This window comes from Melanostigma gelatinosum (assembly GCF_949748355.1).
Source record: "Melanostigma gelatinosum genome assembly, chromosome: 21".
Lineage (NCBI taxonomy): Eukaryota > Metazoa > Chordata > Actinopteri > Perciformes > Zoarcidae > Melanostigma > Melanostigma gelatinosum.
The window spans coordinates 20743102-20765189 of record NC_136654.1 but is presented as its reverse complement, the minus strand read 5'-3'; the positions used below and the strand labels follow the sequence as shown (position 1 = coordinate 20765189).

At 40.0% G+C, this 22088-nt stretch overlaps 1 protein-coding gene across 1 annotated transcript in view; it reads left to right on the top strand.

Annotated features, from left to right (window-relative positions):
• The window catches only part of LOC306794592 (protocadherin-15-like), a gene marked incomplete at both ends in the record, with an annotated part of 105038 nt that overhangs the window by 53114 nt on the left and 29836 nt on the right, over positions 1-22088 (top strand). Inside the window, 7 exons of the mRNA XM_079292706.1 lie at positions 2732-2851; positions 2959-3144; positions 3806-4042; positions 5563-5679; positions 7175-7315; positions 8882-8994; positions 21848-21957. Of these exons, the coding sequence (XP_079148832.1) occupies positions 2732-2851; positions 2959-3144; positions 3806-4042; positions 5563-5679; positions 7175-7315; positions 8882-8994; positions 21848-21957 (1024 nt within the window). The remainder of the gene's footprint in view (positions 1-2731; positions 2852-2958; positions 3145-3805; positions 4043-5562; positions 5680-7174; positions 7316-8881; positions 8995-21847; positions 21958-22088) is intronic.

Sequence of the window (22088 nt, the reverse complement as noted above, 5' to 3'; positions counted from 1 at the left end):
AGGGCCTCTGCACCAGTTTAAGTTGATCCCTCAACGGCAGCCATTTAAAAAGATTCAAGCTTTTCTAACAGTCCAGCACTACAGCAGATGATTTCGCTGATTGTTAAATTATTGAATGATTGATTTTTGAAGAGATAAAACGATAGAAAGTAGACGATACCGTTTACTCTTCATACTAATAGTGTTGCCAACCATTTTCTTTATTTACCACAACAGCTTTTCCCTGGAAACAAACAAATCCATTCAACCAATAGCTCATGACCACGATGACACATGGTTTTTATCTCAGATTCAGAGCGATACTTACAGTGCGAAAGAAAAAGACGTCGCAGTGGTATCTGGTTGTAGTATCACAGCTATGAACCAATCAGATTGCTCGACTATATAGTTTGATTTAGTTCATCCTCAAAAGCCACCATGAATGCTAGGAAGCACAATTAACCAAAGAAAACCAAATAGATATGGAATGCAAGCTGTTTTTCTTGTCTTTAACATATCAGCATTTAAAGTATATATTTCTTTCCCATATTTTTGCCCTGGGACAAAATGAAAAGATGTCTTCTTGCAACTCCTCAACAATAATCACAAGAAAAAGATAAATAAAAGACAATAAAAGAAAGTCACCGACATGCACGGTACCCAACTCCTGGAACTGCAGACAAAAACATGTTTGATATCAAGACGATTAATCGAGCCTACGATCAAAAAGATTTCATCTGATGTCTAAAATGCAACGCTGCGACAGCTCTGCGGTTGGCAGTTTGAAGGAAGGTTTTATGTACAATAATGTTTCCCTATTAAATATCAAACATTTGCCCCGTTATATGCATAGGCAGGACAAAATTGCTGTCCATTTTCCCCAGGATTTCTCCATCAGTGCAGTTGGCATCACAGGGATAAATCTCTCATGTCTTCCATGAAATGATGTGAGATTGTCACACATTTGGGTCTCAAATACACGTGGAGGCAAAATGTTTGTTCCCTTCCTTTGTTTCCCACTGTCTCTCTCTTAGTGTCCATGTTTTTAATATTTCCCTCCCTCTTTTCAAAACAACCCAAGGTAATCATCCAAAAGCTTGATGCGCCATTCAATTTACAGTACAGCTTTACAACCAGATATCAATGAATCACAGATAGCAAATCACAAAAAGAGGACTTCATTCCCCTCTCTTGCAGTCTGCATGACGCTGGCAAGATGGAACCTCATTTCTAATGATCCTAATAGTCGCCGTGTGAGATAAGATGAAAGTTTAATGATCCGAAATTGGGGAAACGGGGGGGAAAATGGGTCAGTGCAACAGCTGGGAGTGACACACAGTACAGCAAAAATGGAATATAAATATGAATTGAGTAATGAGCTTTAGATAAACATATTAAACTGACACCGCTTCTTTAGTTACGGTGAGACACTTTGGATCGGCGTGAAATATCTTGATATTGGATGGTTTGCCATGAAATTATGATGAATAATAATGACTTTGTTGACCCTTAAACTTTTCATCTAGCGCCATCATCAGGTCAATACTTTCCAATACTTTGGTTAATGATCAAATAATACCTGCAAAACGAATTCCTATTAACCTCAGCTGCATTTTGTTTTCAGTGCTAATTGAAACTAAGTAGATATTACTAAATATGACCTGCTAGACACCAGCATGTTGACGTTGTGAGTATTTGCAAAGCAACGCTGTGCTTCAGTACAGTCGGGCAGAGCTGCCAGCTGATGACTCTTTTCCCACTGTTTTTGTTTTTCATTATTGTGTTCGCTTTATATCAAATTGATTTTGTCACAGTTTGTTTCCTCAGTGATCACCAAATTCTCATTAACGACACGGCAATATATCGTCATGATTTATGCCGACACAATGAACACTAAGACATCATGTATGCAAATACCTTAAGTATCATCCGCTCACACTCTGACTGACAACATTATAAACACACACTCAGCTTTCTTGCTGTTAGCTGCATGAATGGTTGTGAATCAATTATTCTTAACACATTTATTTCTTTCGTTTTGGGGACTTTTAGAGTTAGAAAGCAACGTACGCCAACCTCAGCCCTGCACACAAACCGTGTTCATATTTCCTCTGCTCTGCTCTCATCTATTTTAATGCTGTCAAAATGCTGATTGGACAGGACTGGCTAGCAATTTGCCACCTTCTCAACACCTTATTTTATTAGTTGAAAGAGATGGTGTGGCGACGGAGTTTGACTGTAGTCCAGAGATACAAAAAGATATTCAGACGAAAGAAGTGCAAGAAAGGAAATAAGTACTTATTTTTGACCTGGTGGAAATTGAAACCACTGTCTCATTAACTCTGCAAAAGTTTTTAACAATTTCTACTCGTGGAGAATAATTTGAATTTCTCTGGACAAGTTGCAAAAGCAAAAGCTGACACCGGGGGGGAGAGGGAGGGAGGGAGGGAGAGAGAGAGAGAATCCTGGTATGTCTTTGCCACCTTGTCAACGCTATGTATTTATCTTTATCCCAGAAAAAAAAGGCTTTGTAAATGTTCACAAGATTGAAAGAGGTTAAGTGTTTTACCTCTTGTATACATTCACACACTTCATTCACACACTCATTCAGCTTGATTTGAGAGGAAGTATACACTTTCAATCAAAGAATGATTTGCTTCAATGGCAGTCTGATGAATTGAAGTGTTTAAAGCCGTAGTCCTCCTTTCTGATTACCAGTGTGCACGTGTTATTTCTGTGTGTCTGTATTTAGGCTACAGACCCAGATCTGGGGGCGAGCGGTCAAGTCCACTATCGGCTCGTCAACCACCAGAAGCTGTTTAGCATCAACGCCACCGGAGCGATCACAACTACAATGCCACTGGACAGAGAGGTCAGCAGAAGGGATTCATATGTTCAGATTCCACATGAAAAACAAAAAAGGCCGGTTGACATTGGCAATGATGAATATTTTGACACTGATTCTCCATCATCCTCAAGGTGAAAGGTCACTACTTTCTGATCGTTGAAGCCTGGGACGGTGCATCGGACCCTCGGCGCTCCAGATCAACGCTGTCCGTCACTGTTCTGGATGTAGACGACAACAGCCCGATATTCACCCAACAAAGTTACAATGTCAGCCTACCAGAGAACAGCCCCAAAGACACAGTCATACTACAGCTAAAGGTGAGTGAGTGGGTTGATGTAGCAGTCAATTGTGTCATCATTTCAGTAGTTGATTGCAAAGTGTTATTTGTACTACTTTCTGGAGAAATGTAATATGTTGCAAATTGTGAGGTTCCGGTTTATAAATTAGCCCTTTGTCCAGGTCAATGTGTTGGCTGGTTTTAACTCGATATCTCCATCAGCCAATGATGAACGAACTAACAATTAAACGAGTTAAAATGTTCAAATGTCCCACTCCCTACCAATGATGGTCACAATTATTTATAAAAACGTATGAATTCAGGGTTACTTTTCCCTTCAAGTCATGAATTTAGTCACTGAATGAAGTAATAAGACTCAGCATCATAGTCACACTTCAAGTTATGTACATACTTTGAAATGACCAAATTGGTTTCTATTTACATTCCAGTCTGCATTAGAGATCGAAAGTCAGAATTTTAATTTGCAAACACTTGAAGACACACTGAGTTGGAAAGGAATGTAAGAAAAAGAAGGAAATAAGCATATTTCACCTCTAGCGACACTGTAAAATACATACAGAAGGAATAGGAACAGGCCACCCCAACACATTTCCTTCTGGCAAATATAAAAAAATTCAACTGGCCATAAATTCACACTGATTACTTTCTGTCCCATTCCTTGACTCTGTCTTTATCTGTAGGCGATAGACGCTGACCTCGGCTCCAACCTCACATATCAAATCAGAAGGCAGGGCTCGGACCGGGGGATCGTTCGACTATTCCACATTGACCCAGTGACAGGAGAGCTGTCGGTTCTTAGAGTGCTGGACTACGAGGCTCTGAGTGAATCAGGGCCCACGTACACATTCACGGTAGAGGCCATGGACACAGAGGGAAGCATGCCTCCTGGACTCGCCTCTGTTACTGTCAGAATCATGGTGAGTGTGTGGGTGTGTGTTCATACTGACATCCAGGGGCCCCACCAGTGGTCTTTGCATAACATTAGCACATTTTCTACATTTGCGCAAAAGCTATGCTACATTCATCTTTTGTTGGCAAGTTGACATCGAAAACTTTATCGTCATAGTCATACTATAAAGGGTGGTTCCATTATTATTATTACTTGTTTAGGTTTTTATATCGCACTGTAGCTTCCGAGTGGTGTTCCTTATGTATTCAAATCGCAACATTAAAACTTTGATCAGATGTTTTAGTGACAATTTGCTCCCCAAGCTCTTCTAAAAACGTTTTCTGATGTGACCTAACGTAGGTTTCTGCATGTTGATGTTCTACATTTATATATATATATATATATATATATATATATATACGTAAGTCTTTATCCATAGCCACTGTATTTCCTAAAGTAACTTAGATGGTCGTTGGTAAGCTCCCAGTTTGGAGAAGCAGACAAGATACAGGCTCATTTTATGTGGCCCGCGAATCCGCCAGCACAAAAAAAAAAAGACATCTTTTTTTTCTTCTTTTTTTTTAAGTTAGACTTGATAATAAAAATATCCCCATAGTCGAAATTATGAGATAGAAAGTCATAATTCCGAGATAGAAAGTCAAAACTACGATAGCAAGACATAATGATGAGATACTTAAACACAGAAGCAGTTCTTTGGCTGGTTACTGTACATTTGAAATGGAAATGTATTGTTAGAACATTGAAGACTACTTTAAACATGGCTTTAAAAACACATGAAATACTTTTTTTTAAGTATTTTTTTAATTTTAAGCTTTGAACAAAGTTATTGTAATAACTTGTGTTTGATATTTTCTTTAATAGTTTGATCTTTGATAGAGTAATGTGGGTTTCTTAACCCTAAATTAAAAGGATTTAAGTTATAATGACAGAAATGTGCTTAAATATATATTTACATTTATATAACTGCATGTACAATATTTTTACACTTGAGTAAACAACAATCAAATGCAGAGACAGTTATTTACCAATATGTTAGGAGTAGTTACATTTACACAGTCTTACATTTACAACCGGCCCTTTGAGGGCGACCGTGATGCTGATGTGGCCCGGAGTGAAGATGAGTTTGAGACCCCTGCTCTAAAGGCTTTGAAGAGAGCACTATAACAAAAGAAAAGTGAAAAGAATCCATTTTGTATGTCAACCTTAGCATTTGGGGGCTCAGGGGTTATGTTCCCTAGAGTAGGTGTTGATACTGTAAACAGCTGTTGCTTTTTCTCCTTTGGGGAGGCCAGATGTTCCTGAACCTCTTTAGTGAGTCATTCTGTGGGCTGCAGAGAGGAAGTGAAAATAAGAATAAAGTAAAATTTAAGAATTTGAGTGAGAGCAAAATACCAACAAAGTCAGTTTGCACATCATTCATATTTAAAAATGTGTACATTTTAGGCCCTTAATCGAAAACAACAACAACTTGATGCACTGGATGTTTGCAATCGTAATGCCACACTGTGTTTGTTTATTTCGCTCCAGGACATGAATGACTTTTCCCCGGTCTTCAGCCAGTCAGTGTACCGAGGCCTGGTTGCCCCTAATGCTTTCAAGGGAACCATTGTAACCACAGTGATGGCCAATGACTCTGACCCTGCGGTGAGCATTTCCAGCTGCTGCTATTCAAACTGTTTGTCACACTCTGCTCCTCAAATTGTGTGTTGGGAATAATGTAAGTTAGCTGTGTGTGTGTGTGTGTTTTACATTTGTTTGTTTCCTCCAGTGGAGCCGTGTTTTCAACCCCCAGTGTAGCACTTAATGATACCTCCGTTGGGCTTTTAACTCTAAACACTTGTAATATAGGCTGGTTTAATCAACTTGCTGTAAAATGAAGGTTTGCTCACTTTATAGTTCAATTGTGAGCCATTAGATAGCCTGGTGCAGTTAACTCCAGGTTTAAAAGTTTGTAAAAATCAAAGCTGGGTCTAAGTGCAGTGTGAATAAAGCGTGTGTGAGTCACACAGCCTTTTGCTTAGATGCAGATCTGAAATGCAATGGCTGTGAAAAATAGCTCTCATCTTTATCGGAAGCAGAAAACAACCAACTGGTAAATTTGCAATTTTACAGTATAGTAAAATCATCAAATGAATATTTATATTTGAAAAAAAAGACCAGAAACACAAAATATATTTACCTTGCATTACTGCTCAAGAAGACACGATCTTCCATCGCCGTCTGAAATCTTCTTCACTGGCGATGTTACCCCATATCCTCTTTAGAAGCCCCATGTCCCTTTGACTGATGTGCTTGCTGTCTTCCTACATCAGCTGAGTTGATCCAGACTTGAAGTCTAAGCATAAAGCAAAAAAAAGTAACATTATACTGTCAAGGCTGTATGATATTACAAAGGCTCCCAATGCTCAAACAATGTACTAAATAGCACCTTAGCAGCCTTGGTTATATATATATATATATATATATATATATAACATTTGGATGTCAATGTCACTTATACCCGTCAGACCCACAATTTACCACTAAAATACAAAAAAAAGTATTTGCCAGAGTGACGTTTTGCTGACTCAATACGAGCCGTTGTTGAATGAACGCTTACATTGGAACAGATACCTACTGTGCACAACAGCAGCGCTTCTACAAAACCAGAAGAATTTACATTTAAACAGAACAATACTGAGTGTTAACCTTGTAAATTATAATAAAACAATCCATATTGTGTTTCCACTTTGACATTTTTATTAGAGATGTACTGTTAACGATATTGAATATTATTCCAATTCTGACTCAAATAGCTGGATCGGGTATCTGTGACAATGGGGCCAATCCAATTCATTCGGTTCTATACATGTACATATTCTACATTATACACTGGAATTAACATTTTTGACCAATTGGTAGCTCCATTAAAAAGGTTTACACTGACACGAAACTGAATTGTAAATCTTGATAATTTTGATGTCTTAACTGCTTCATAATAAATACAGTCGTAGTCATTCCCACACTGTGATATTAATTTGATGCATTGTAAAACGTTTGTAAGCATGTCGGTATTCCAGGAAGAATGCAAGATATGTTTCATCCTAATGCCACATTCATCTGAATCTGTCATCCTAAAGTGTACTTGTTCTCTTATCAGGGTACCCCAGCAGGCCTGGTGCGCTATAAAGTCAACCAGGAGGCGTTTCATTACTCTGCCAGTATATTTGCCGTAGAGGAACAGACGGGGAATGTTGTAACCAGAGTTAACCTCAACGAAGAGCCCAACCTCAAGTTCAGTGTAAGTATGCACACGCACATTTTAATTTACAACTCACAGACATGCACCCTGTGATGGGGCGTTGCAAGTGGAAATTGCTTTGAATTAAAAACAACCCCTGTTGTATGCAGCATTTACGTGACTGCATAACGGTGGTAGTTGGGTAAAACAAGATGCGATTTGAATTGTAGACATTATAAAACCATGCACATCTGCAATGGAGTAAAACAGCAGTGGAAGATTCCATCAAACTATAATGTGTTCTGTGTATTATTAAAAATAACCATGGTGCAGTGCGTCTACTGTTTATCATAATGGAAATATGCAGCACTTAATGTTATCCCCAATCAATCAAATTGATCTATTCTAACTGTAAACTCTGGCACTGGGGCTGTAGTCCAACAGAGACATCATTGCTGCAGATGTATGTGATGCTTCCCTGTGTTGCTTTAGTTTTAGGATATTTTAGATTTAGTCGGCGGAGGATTGGGACCGCATCACATTAATTCAGTCTTTAGAAATGAATTTGGTGATTTTGTACGTGCAGATTGTACTTGCTTTCTTGTATTATTTGTGAAGCATAAAGGTGTCTTTGTACAGAGCACTCTTATAAATCCCTATCCGCAGTACAAAGTATACCGCAGCAGCTTATTAGTTTCAAAATTGCCTTTTCCCAGCTGCACTCCTCAATGGGGCTTTGGGCCATTCCCATTTCATCTTTCATCTGGGCTTTAATTAACACAACAAGGATTCAGCGTCCCCTGAAGATGTCACTCAGGGGCCTAATTTTACCTCGTTTGGCTGAAACAAAATGAATCAGTCCAACACTGTACAATTTTGGGATTATTACCGAGATAAACACTGTCCAACGTATAATCTTCACGACGACAGACGACACAGTTAGAGAATGAATTTGATATGTTGCAAATGTCTACCTAATTTCCTTGCATCACATTATAATGGCACCACAGTGTATCATCATAAAATGTCTTTGCTTGGCATGCATAAGCAAGTGCGCAAGGCTCGGCACAGGTTTGTAAATAAAAAGCAACCCATTTACGTCGTCAGTGCAGTTGAAAGGAAGTCATTGTGCTGTTCGAGGAAGGCCCTTAATTAACTACCACATGTTCCAACAAAGCGTGTACGTTTCCAGCAATGCATTATCAGTAGCAATTTCCTGGCTAAATAAGATGCAGAAAAGACAATATCTTGATATTTAAATGTGGCCTTCATTAGGAATCCTTTGGGCCTGGTTAACAGTAGTTACCCCCCAATTAAATAAACAGGAAATGCTAAGAAGGAAAAATAAGCACACCAGCGGGACACACACTCATCCTGTTCTCCTGTTCCCATGCAAATGATGTGCTTTTAGAATGGGGGCAGCAAAAATGTAGACATTCATTTTGGTTTATTATCAGCCTGTCATGCATCAGCTCTGCACACTGTAAAACGGTGTGAACTGGTATATTTGCAATGCCACAAGAGCCGTGGCAGCACTGGACTGCAATATTGCAAGCATGTGGATATCTACTGACTCTTAACCTGTGTGTGTGTGTGTGTGTGTGTGTGTGTGTGTTTGATTGACAGCTGGTGGTGGTGGCCTATGATGATGGTGAGCCAGTAAAGGAAAACACAACTCTAGTAGAGATCACAGTCCTTCAGCCCTCTGTCATTCCTGTGTTCACTCAGGAAGAATACAGGTACGCATACACACACACACAGATTTTGGGCATAACTCAATAATGAATAGGCTTATTATGAGAATTTCACACAAGTCTGAAAGGATAATAACGATGAAGTGAAACTGCAACTTGACTGTTTGGCGTAGAGGTGGCAATTCATAGTTTGAAGTTATAATTATTAGAATTTAAATGCTGGTTGATTTGATTCTGGCAACAACTGCTGTAACTGGTGATATCATTAAGAACATCATAGTACCAGAGGCCTGTTGGAATTACACAGTTATGGATCCCTGGCGGCAGGAAGTGCCGTTTGTGCAGCTACTCGGTTGACACTGAACCCCAAGTTGCTTCCGGCCGTTTCACAGCAGCCCACTGCTCCTACAAATGTTTAGGATGGCTTTAATGGAGAGGACAAATCTCAGTGCCAGATGGCAGACTCCGCCACTGACAACACAAACCACTATAAAGAGAGGTAACTAACAATGAAAATACATGAAAAAATAAGCTTTATGTGACGGAAACCTGAGTAATTGTGACGTGCATGCAGAATTATTAGAACATCTGTTAACTTCTACTGTCACAGTAGAAGTTAACAGGATTTGTTTTTCATCTGGCAACAAAGTAAATGGCATTAATATAGGTGTAATTAAATATGGAGAAGAATGGTTAACATTCAAAGAACAGAATATATTTGTATGAACCTTTCCCTAATGATTGAACGCAACGAGCACTTAATATGGTTCTACCACATTTACGGCACAAGCATGCCAAATCACAGTACAGGGCAGTAGATGGAAACAGAAGGTGCTAAGTCTGAACAGCACGCTCTTTGCTCGCCTAATTCAGCTTTGATTACAACTCAAAGTATGTGCTTCAGTGTAAGAAGATTCCACTGAAGAATGAAAGTAAAATGTAGGAACTTTTTCAAGTTTGTTTTCATCATAGAAATCCCAAAACTCCAAGTCAAAACAAATATGCACAGTGGCACCAACTTTGAGGGGTAGCAGCATGCTTTCCACCGTCTGCTGGGAAATCATTTCTGCAAGAAGCAGAAACTCAATCAAAAGCAAGTATAAGGGGACATTGGGCGGCCCTATCCTCCATGCTAACCATTGGTCTGTCTATGACCCACCATCACTGGTTTCTGGGCTGGCTTTTCAGTTCACTAACGCGCGTTAGTGTGTTTGAATTTTGCAAAAATGGGCAACTGTGCCCCCGGCAGTGGGAAAGCATATAGATAGCTGCTTACAAAAACGAGAATACGTAACTCTCGCCTCACGTGCAGACACATACACACTCTCAAGTCATCATTATAACTCTTCCATTTGGTGCTGCTTTTATGAGGTCATTGGTTCACCTCAGGTTTTCTGTTCTGTGATTGGCTGGATAGACAGAGGGCGTGTGTGTGTGGGATCAGATGTGAAATTGGCCTGTAATCTACAGCTATTAGCTCCTTTTCTCTATCTTGATCTGTCAGTCGTCATGTCTCAGTTATTTATCTTTCATTAAATACATGCACTTTGTTTTTATTGACTCTTTCTGGCGTTCTTTATCCTGATGTGTTTTTTCCGCATCCCCACTAGCTTCTAATTTCCTGTCTCGATTGATGTTCCTCCTGCCATCCTGGCTTTCATCAGCCCCTCTCTACATCTATTTGTCCCCAACAGTGACAGAGGGAAACAATTGGTTTCCTTCCATTTGCCTGCTTGTTATGTCGTCTGTCAGGCACAACATCCAAGTCATCAGACTGAGATGTAAATTGCAGGAGAGGATGAAACATCATATTTTTCCATATTTTTCAAAATGGCTGATTGACTCAACAGTTGGACCCTGTTTCCTGCTCAAAACAAAATTAGTTTTTGTGACGGCTTGTTTGTTTATTCGAGGGACAGCATTAGTTTTGTGTCATTCTTTTGTTTCTGCTCGCAGGTTTTGTTTACTTTTTTTGTTTAAGTTCTTCCTGTTCTCTCCTCTCGTCTACCTTCATCACAAGTCAAAGCATTTCACAATTTTATGCGGCGAGTATGTGTTTATGCATTTACTGTGATGCACCTCACTTTCATATATATATATATATATATATATATATATATATATATATATGGATATATGGATATATATATGTATATATCTATATATGTGTATATGTATGTGTGTATATGTGTATATATGTATATGTGTATATACTATATACTATATACTACATATATATATACTACATACTATATATATATATATATATATATAATATGTATATATATAGGTATATATATATATATCTATATATAGGTATATATATGTATATATATATATATGTGTATATATATATATATATGTATATATATATATATATGTGTATATATATATATGTATATATGTATGTATATATATATGTATATATATATATATATGTATATATATATATAGTATATATAGGTATATATATGTGTATATATATATATATACAAAAACAAGAATCACCCAGCTTTTTAGTGGACGTCATCGGAGAAATGTATCTTCACTTCAATTTCAGTTTGCATCTTTCTTTTTGAAACACCTGAGCATCATAAGTTCTAAGACAATGAGCTTGTTTTGGAGCAATTGCAACTTCACTGTCAACACAGTATTATCCCACTATTACTGACAACATTTCAAGGTTTGTCTTTCACACAGAGCACACGAAAGCTCCCCTCTATTTTTAGGAACAGGGTTAGAGGCAAGAAAGAGATATGTCAGCCAGCCATATAATACTGCATTTATGAATATGTAACACAGCTTCAAGCTAAGAGTGTGTGCGTGTGCCTGCCTGTCCATATGTGCAGGTTGTATGATATGTGTGTATTTGTATTTTATTGTATTTGTTAAAGGGAAACTTTGTCGATCTTCAACTGGCTTTGTGTCATTGCAATGTGGTTGGTTTGTGCAAATGGACGATGTTTGGATTCCCTCTGCGTTTGCCGGCTCCCAGAGCTTCCTGCATATTTGCAGACGGGGAGAAATTAGACATTTTACGTCTTCTGGCTGATTTTGGCCGGCGGGTGAGCGGTAGGTTCTTGGTGCTGGCAGCGTGGAGGGAGGTTGCAAATTGCTCATTTGCATGCCCGCATTGTAGTGATACAAAGCTGGTTTAAAACCTGCAACGTTTCCCTTTAATCAACACATTTGTGTGCACTGTGGATGTCCCTTTCTGTGTGTTGTGCATGTCTCTCTGCCTGCATGTGTGCCTTATATTTTACATTTCTGTGCTTGTATTTTTGTGTTAGCGTGTGTGTATGAGAAATTGTGTTTTGTTTTTTTGTTCTAATTCCATGTTGTCACTAAAAGCACAGTGTATGTACAGCTTTAAATGAATTATCCCAGCTTTATTGAATCAGAGCTAATTGTAGTGTGGTTTTAGGAGCTTACTAATGCTCTTTCATGATTTTGTATGGTTTCAACAGACAGACGTCTACCCATGGGTAAGGCAGAATTAGTAATATTAATTCCTTTAATTAAAAGAGTGACGGAATCAAGGGATCTGTTAAAAGCTGTGAACATTTAACATTCATCAAAACAACAGATTATACAAATTACAAATGCCTTTATGGATCCAAAATGAGTTATCTGCACACACCTACACTTTGAAAAGCACTTTGTTTGTTACTTTATTTACAGTATGTTAGATAAAACCCACTCTGTGCTCAATTTACTGCAGGTGAACCTCAGGACAATATATGCACAATACAATCCTGTCAGTCTTATCTGAGGGTATCAGAGATCGAATGTAGCAAACTGACAGTGTCACGTAGAAAAACATGAAGCCATGAGATGTGACATTATATATGCAGTTCAGGCTTTAATAGAGGAGAGGAGGATGGCCATTCAGCCGCAAAACGTGGACATTCAATAACATTTGTTGATGGAAGCCCCCACTGACCCAGCTATCCTCACGAGGAGAACTTTCCTTCGTCCTGATGGCCAACCAACCAATCTTGTGAGAGGCTGTCAAAGAAAGATGTTTCTAAACACGTACTGTTACATCAGTATGACTCCAGCAAACTATTTGAAATGAAACGGCTTAGCTTAAGGTGCTGACTCTCAGCTTCAAGTGCGTTTTTGGTTGTTCATATCCATGTATGGTGAGCAGTGTAGTAACTAACCCTAGTTGTGCCTCAGGGTCTACCATTTCCTTCACTGGTCATAGAATGACGACAGCTGAAAGTCAGCACTTTAACCTTCTGTGGTCAATGTTTCATCTCAAATCCAATGAACCGCCGTGCAAAAACAAGCCTGTCTCTGTACTTACAGACTGTACACAGCGAGAAGTCCACAGATTGGCAATTTGTTATGCAGTTTGTCAACTCGCCTTGCCGTAATGGTCAATATCATATGGTAGACACTATTTTAATACATTTGGATCTCCTTCTTCAATAATATATAAAGATATTTTGCATACTGCAAAGAAGATGTCATGTACTTTAGGTTGTATTAACATTTTTGAGCTCTCTCTCTCTGTGTTTCTCTCACTGTAGGACCATTCTTGCACCTGCAGAATTAGTATGCAGTCAGTATCACATGCGCATGAATAGTTATCAGCACCCAGTGGCAATTATCAGCATGAGGTTAAGTGAATAGAAAGAAAATATTGCCTTTTCAAAGATTATTGAAAGTCCTCCCACTACTTCTCTTGCTTGTGCATGCAAATGAGCACGTATGTGTCTGCTTTGTGTGTATGTGTGTGTGTATCTATTAATGCCAGTATAGGTCCCCCGTCCCCCCCCACGCTATCAAAATGCCCCATAGCCTGTTAATTTGTTTGTGAATATAATTAGAGAGTGGTGAGAACATCTTCTAAATATCAAAGCTTTATTTTTCATCAAGAAATTGTGTGATCAAAGATGGCAATATGTTGCTTTGTCTTGCCGTGGCGATAGATTTAGATAAAGCAGCTTCTGCTGTATGTAGGTTGTCAGCACTGATACAGTACACGCTCTGTTTGAAGACTCACAGGTAGGAGGTCACAGATTGTATCACTACCAGCCAGCTGGACTACAAAGCCAGAACTGTCAATTGTCCTTTTGAAAGACAACAAGTCCATTTGTCTGCCGTGAAGTTAAACTCAAGTAGGGAGAATATTCGATAATATTCACCTCTCGATGAAGCAAATGTGAAAAGAAAAAAGTGTGAAATTGCTATTGTACATTTTCAGATTTGTGCCAAGCATTTGAAGTCGCACAAATTTAGTCGGGCTTTTCTGAAACGCCAATCAATAAATCAATGCATCAGTCAATCTTGATATGTATTGCATCGTTCGTATATGTTTTAGTTCAACACAAACTGAATTCAAAGTGCTCAAAACAAGTATTCTCCTTTGACAGTTCAAACATTTCGTCCCCTTTTTTACGTTTGCCCCTTTTTGATACTCCTGTTCTGCAAAACAGAATACAACAACACTGATGAAGTCTTTGAATTTCCCCTCACAAGGATTGTTACCTGTTCTTCATGAGATATACTTGTAGACTTGTAGAGCGTTTTAGCCAGTTCAGGAACTGTTCTTGTGAGCCTGTAGAGTCCATGGAGACTGTATGTGACAATGAAAGAAAGTCAGTTACAGCTAAAGGAACGGTGTTCTGAAACGATACTGTTCTCAGTGATGTCATTTTCCAGACAAGTTTTCTCCTTTGGCCTTGGTTGAAAATATTTGTATTCCTTTTTTCACCTCTACCTCTTTTATTGCTTCCTTCCTGTTTTACTGTCTGTATATCATGTCATCTGCATGTTTCATCCACTATATTTCTAATTCACGTCTACCATTAGGAATAAAATCCAAGAGGCCCGGCCACACTTTAACTGTGAGGTGAACGCGTCCGCCCTTAATGCACTTCAAAACAAGCTCATCCGATGTGTGGCTCCATAAATCCAGTCTGTGTCTCTAAATGATACAGTCGAAGGTTACCTTGTTTTTGTTGGTGCTTACAAACAGGCGAGTGCTCCTGGCGATATTACGACGATGGCAACAGATGCCAAACAACCATGATGCTGCTATTTATACGATTGCAGCTGGGAGGCAGCGAGAAAGAGGGGTGAGGTATGGAAGAGAGAGAGTGGGGGGGGGGGGGTTAACGGGGAAGACTGAAAAAAAGAGAGGAGGACAGATAGAGGAATATGTTGGGAGAGGATAGTGGAGAGAAGCAGTTCTGAGATGTGGAGTGAACATTTCAGAGTGAAAGTGAAAAGAAAGGAGAGGGAGAAAGGAAAGCTAAAGAGGGAGGGGGCACCAGAGGAACTGAAGCAAAAGTCTGAGGGGAGAAGAAACGAGAGAAAAAACAAGTGTAGTTGATAGACAAGCAGTAAGGAGACACATGCCCACACAGACAGATCTACACATAGGCAAGACAAGTCTTTAAAGATGAGCTGACAGGCTGACATGTTGAAGCAGATTGAAACAAACAAGTAGACAAGCAGGTAAAGACTGGAATCGAGAAGCGCTGAGACATGGATGGAATATTCCACGAGCTTGATGGATGAACATGTCAGTAGTCATTCAGTGAATCATTTCAGCCAATGAAAGCATAAAAAACGTAATGCATACAATCGGAAAAATGTAATGTAACAACTTCTTCAATAATAAAACCTCCTGTCAGGGTTGAGAAATAGAGTTTAGCCTGAATGCAACTGTTTCTGCAGGTGTGCGTGACCCTCGGGCGATGCCAGAGGGTCACATGTGGAACTTTGAAAGTTGAAAAAGGAGGGTTAGCGCAGTTGGGCAGATTCAGCCTTCCTCATCTCCTACCGGTGAGCTCACTGCTCTCTCTAACAACTGTAGAAACGGGTTATGTGGCTTTGACACTCACATTGGAGTAAGTCTATGGTAAGAGCAAATTTACCTCAGCACAGAGTTTAGTGAAACTCATAACTTGTCAATGCCAGACCAGTCCGTTTTGAGTATCTCTTAATTAACTATCTCTTTAAATAATCTTTTTTTTTAAACATGTTTTCAATATATTTTTAGTGATTCGTTTTCTACTCTTACGTGGGCTGTCTTGCCTGATAAGAAATTGCTCCAGGATGATTGATGGGGTGGTTCCAAGAATATAATTATATATTGCTTTTAACAACATTGCCTTCGTTATCCTGAAGAAATGAGAAAAACACTATCGCATATTTTTATCGTGACTTTAATAAATTACAAATGATTCTCTTTCTCCTCTTACGGCATGTAAAGTTTCAGCAAAGTCCACCCACACGTGGTTTGGTGCACAACACTGTGGTGTCAGAATCATCGTCTTTTCTCACACGTATTAATTACCATTTGCATTCAGTTGGATAAAGGTTTCATCCTCAGTCCTCATTATTCTTTCCAATATTGTCAATTCAACAGAAACGCAAAAGCCAGGTTTTTTTTTGTTGGACTTGAGTCTCTAGTTCCAAATGTAATTTTAGCGCACGTGTCAGTGCACGTGAGCATGGTTGTGAGTGTGAGTGTGAGGGGGAGATGCATCTACAGACACACTCAGACATACAGACATATTATTACAGAGGTTTTGTTCGATGCATTTTCTCTTCACAGCGTATTTGCACACAGACTCAACATCACCATTTTTTTAATATTGGCATTTTAACTCAAACACTCAAATCTACACAAACATATTCTCTTTCTACATTCTCTTCCACTGTATAATACCCTTTTCTCTTTTTTGTTTTGCTCTTGTTGCATGTTTCCTCGTATATCACCTTCCCTCTTGAGTCCCTCCTCTTCTCAAAAGCCCTTGTAAATACCGCTGGTTCTTTTTCTCTCCCTGCTCTGTCCCGCGTATGTTTTATGTATCGGTATGTCAACAGTGCTCCACTCAAGTTCCGACTGTTTGAGAGATGCGAACCAATTTGACTGTCGGTTGACAATTATGACAAGACTGTAAAGCAAAAAGGTGAGAAGGAGGGCCATGAAAAGAGGAAAAAAAAAAATAGCTGAGACACTTGATGGCTGAACAAAGAAAAGAGAGAATCAGTTTGGTCCTTACATCAGTGTGTATCTCTGAGAGAGGGATTGACACAAATTGAGGAGGTCGTGTGTGAACCAGTGCAGCAGGATGGAGAGCAATGTGGGTTTAGAGAGAGAAGGAGAGTGCTAGAAGGTACAGAAAATTAATTTTGATTATTCAAACACTGCTGAGCAGAAATAATAAACAGAGTAAAAATTGAGTAGTTACATGTCCTGGCATCTGTAATCGAATCACCAATTTTGGCACACGACCACAACACTTTAACTACGGCCTTCTGAGCTGATGTTCCCAAAAGACCAAAAGCAACAGTTTGGAAAACCTAATTTCAAAGAGTCTGATGTTGTAAAATTGCAACAGCTGCCTTATCAGAAAACTGTTGAGATTTCAACCAGCGTGCCTCTCTAAGCTCTTGAAAATGTATGGACATGTGAACTGCAAATTGGCTTTCAGTTCTGAAAAAACAGCCACAGCAGGAGAAGACCTACAGAACTCCAGCCAGTAAAGGTTCTTACCGCAGGCAGTTAAGACCCCTCACTCAACAGTCTCCTAATGAAAGAATCCTACAGTCAATTAGTAATCCTCTGGGAAGGGAATGAACAGTGTGTTGTCATTTTAGGTTGGCGGTCATGTAGTAGTCAGTGCTGCTAGCTCAGGCCGCTGACCGCTGTGATTATTTCAACTTATTCCAAGCAAAAGAGCACAGCGGTCTTACTGGATGTCAGACTTTTGTATTCCAGACTTGAAAGGTCCTACCTTGAGGGCATCAAAGCAGTTAAGAGAAACTGTCCATGGAAGATATACAGTACACACACTCCGAATTGGTGACATCAATTAGAAAAATGTACCGGAGAAAGTCCATATAAAAGGCCAGTAGGAAACCTCCATGGTGTCAGATTCTGGTTCTATATCACCAACCAACAAAGTGCAATTTTCCTGAGAATGTGCTGGACCAGTTATTGTCGGCTCATCCGACCATTAGACAAAACAGCCATTACAAACTCATATGTAAACATACATAAATCACCAACAGAAGTGGCTTTCATTGTGCCAGCTAAATCAAACTGTAAAGTGTGTTGCACATTTTGGTGACTAAAACATCGAGTGTGTGTTAATGCTACCTCCAAGGTTAATCACATTATGCAGCATATAAACGGCTTCGATAAAAATAAAAATGTTGGCTAATAAAACTTGACCTACTTTAGTTTGCGTTCCTGTCTTCCAGGCATGGCCTCCCACGCCGAGTACAGTACGCCGTACAGTAGATCAAACAATGGCTGTCGTGTGGAAAAAAACAAACCGCTCCCGTGAGAATCAAAGCGCTGCTTGGTACAGAGGACATTGTAATTTGGTGTGGACACAGAGACACAGACACATCATTTAAAAGAAATGGCTGAACCAGACTTTAAGTAGACGGAGGGGGAAATAAAAAAACGAAGCATAGCTGGAAGGGAAAGAATAATGACAAGAAGGGAAGGAGATGCATCATACATATCTGAAAGAGACGAGCTAAAAAGCGTGAGAACAATGAGTGAGGCGAACAAATGTCAGTGGCTATAAGAGAGAGACACACGGGATGGGAGGGGAGGGTATCATTGTCAACATCGATCACTATCCTCATAATTCTGTCTTTCCCGTGACACTGCTGAACACTCACAGCTCTGTTAAGGTTTATGTCCTGTAGCCTCCATTCAGTTTGATTATGTGCTTCTAGTGCGTGTGCGCGTTCATCAATCACGATGTGTCGACAAAAATCTCTTCACACTGTCTCAAAAAAGTCACCAGAAGTTAAATCTTTCATTTTACAGTTAAGACCACATCTTTTAGGGTTCTGAATTATTACATTACAGTTTGAGTAAGCCTCCAGGGAATGAATGAAAGCCAATACAACGGCCCCACAAGTAAAGCAGTACACGTGTGTGTGTGTGTGTGTGTGTGTGTGTGTGTGTGTTTCTGTTATCAGCATCAGCCCAGCTTGCTGTAGTTAGGACAGCAATGATTAGAGAGCACAGGAGGGGAGATAAGAGCTTGATAATGAGCTGTGTGTGTGCAGGTGTGTGTGTTTATCTGTACTGGGCAATGCACTATACATGTGAATGGAGACTTGTGTGCATCTTTATGCCCTTAAATGCGTTTTGACCCATCCAGTTGTTGCGTGTGTTGGTATCACTGTATTGTATGGTAGGCAAGTGTATCAGCTTACGGGTGTGTGTGTGTGTGTGTGTGGGGGGATACTCTCAATTGTGCTCCTTCACCTCTGTCAAACAGCCATTGTTGCGAGGGAAGGATGCAGGAATGGATAACAATTGTATCTGAGGTCTGCTGGGATGTTAGCTGGAAGCAGCAGCCTGAGGGAGAGAGAGGGAGGAGGGGAAGATGGAGGAAAGAGGAGATACGGATGCAGAAGGAGAGATGTAGGTTGACGTCAGTGTCGTGGGTTTAAGAGGGACATTTAAATTTTAGTAGGAAACAAGTATGGAGGATTGGAGAGAGAGAGGGAAAACGAGATTTAAGAGAGGTAGAGAGAGAAAACATATTTCGAGAGGAGAGGAATAAAATAATTTGATGTTATTACTACAGAACGCGGCCGCATTTATTGACGGATAGTGAATGTATGAATGTCCGTACAAACTCATTTACATGTTGGGTGAGTTCATGAAGCTTCTGCTCTTGAATCCGACAGAGTGCTGAATGGATGATGTGTGTTGTAGGCCCACCACTGAAGTTGGCATCACACTGGTTCCCTTGACAAAAAGCCAATGGCACTTTTCCATTGGATTGTGGATCAGAATTCAAAAGCGAACGTCAGGCTATAAACGACCTGAACCACCGTCACATGACCGAGAGTGTACACAACGAGGATGTGAAGGTTTTCTTGTTGGCTTGATGACATTTTGTTGTCTCACTTGTGAGCAACTGCCCTTTTTAAGACGCACAAAAGCTTCAAAAGTCATACTGACGCATTTCATGTTGGAGAACAAAATGTTAAAATTGCTTAAGCTTGAGTTAACCAAAAGTTCATTCAACTAAAATGTGTGACTTTGAGACAAGGGAACCGGAGGTGCAAAAATGATCATAGTCCCTTTCTGTGTAATTTGAACTATTACTATAGTACAGTATAGTATACATACTAACTATAGGCATGTGAATGAGAACATTCTATTTGTTTAATTCATTAATGTCGGTGTCAGTTTATAGAAAATATAGATTTAGAGTTAAATGTGGGGCATGTTTGTCTGCTGTGAAAAGGGCCTTCAGTTAGTTAACGTCTCCACAAACACCCACTCTCCCCACCCCTCCCCCCCTGTAGCTCCCCAGTCAGTCCCATTTATCACGTAGTGATTACTCGATAGCTTAGCCAGTTGGTAGCCCATGTTATAATGTTCAGCCAGCTGTGGCGGTTGGCCTAATGACTCTACTGGGTTTACTTAATGGAGCGAAATCTGCTGGAAATTTGAGAGTTACCAGATTCTGAGAAAATCTGTCAAAGGTTGTAAGCGGGAAAAAGTGCCCACCACATGCAACGAGGGCAGGTGGACAAAAACAAGGCCGTGCCTGTGATCTCTGTGAAAGCTTTTGATGGTGTAACTTCACTGCCTGGCTCAGGCCACTAATAGGGCCCGTCAGACACGCTGTTTACAAATGTACTGGATCAGACCAAGATTTATCGAAACACAATGTACACCATAACAACCTTAAAGGACCATGCAGGGGACTGTGTATGTTTTAGAACAATAACTTAATCCACTAGTTGATCAACAGAAAATGTACCAGTGACTATTATTCTAATCAACAACAACTTTTCCATTTTTCTATCAAGCACAAATACTTTCATCAGGTTTCAGCTTGACAAATCAGTCAAGCTTTTCTGCTTCCTCAGTAAACAGAATGTTATATGTCAAGATTAAATGCTATTTGAAATGATGGTGGGCTATATTCACCTTTTTCTGGCAATGAACAATTGACAGCTTTGACAGTTGCTGCAACTTAAGGTCTTTTTTTTCCAATGCAAATGCTCTATTCATGAAATGATTTCGTACCTTTCAGCCAGCCAATTGACTGAGTTCATTCCAGGATGCATTGACTGTCAAGTCTGCACGCTCACAGATCGGCCCTGGCACCCGTTGGGATCCGATCAGCCAGACCACATGCCGAGGTGGCCAGGCTCGCGTTGAGTTCGAGCCAGATGTGGTCAGCATGTGGGCACAATATGGACAATTTATCAAACGTAGGGCTCCCATCATCTTCCCCTCACACGGGAGTTCCTCTCTCCAGCAGAACAAAGGGAAGAAAGGAGGATAACTGGTGCTGGAGCACAGCTGAGACCTGCTGTCTGAGTCCTGTTTAGTTACTGCTGATAAAACCCAACATGTCCTGATTTTGTTGCCTCAAAATAAACAACAATATAACAGGGAACTTATTGTGAAAAATGTTCAGGAAAACGTAGCTTTGTTAGCAGCTATTCTTCAATAAAAAACAGGTTTACGAATACTGCAGGAAGGAAGATTAAGCAGCAAAAATAATGGGGGGTTTAAACTGTGAATAATTTATAGGAATTGAATTATGTCTATCGACTGTTTATGCAGACACCGATGAGTTCTGGCCTATTTGATCACAGGAGTCGCATTGAAAAGACTAGTGTAGCCATGGCCTAAGTAGCTCAGTAGCTCCAAAAGATAGTGTTTACATGCACTATCTTTTGGATAAAGTCGAGGTACAGAGAGCTGTCGGCATGAAGTCAAAAAATGTGGATGCGTTTGGCAGATAAACCTCTCAGTTGTATATAACTTGCAGAATTACAGTTTGATCCTTGAGAGCAAGTGGGCCCACAGTCTACACATGCATAATTCATGCTCATATCAGTTGATATTGATTGACTGATCCATTCCCAGGTTTCCACGAGTGAGCGAGGAGGCTGCCGTCGGAACCCCGGTGGGAAACATCATGGCGGCCGCTGTCAATCAAACTATCATCTACTCCATCACCGAAGGCAACCAGGGAGGTGAGTGTACTTCGAGCAGCGCCTCGTGTGGGTCTCAGTCGTGGAGTTGGCTGGATTCACTTCTTGTGTGTGGCGCCAATAACAGCTCTCACAGCTCTGTCTGATCGGGGTCTTAAAGCAGCCTAAGACTG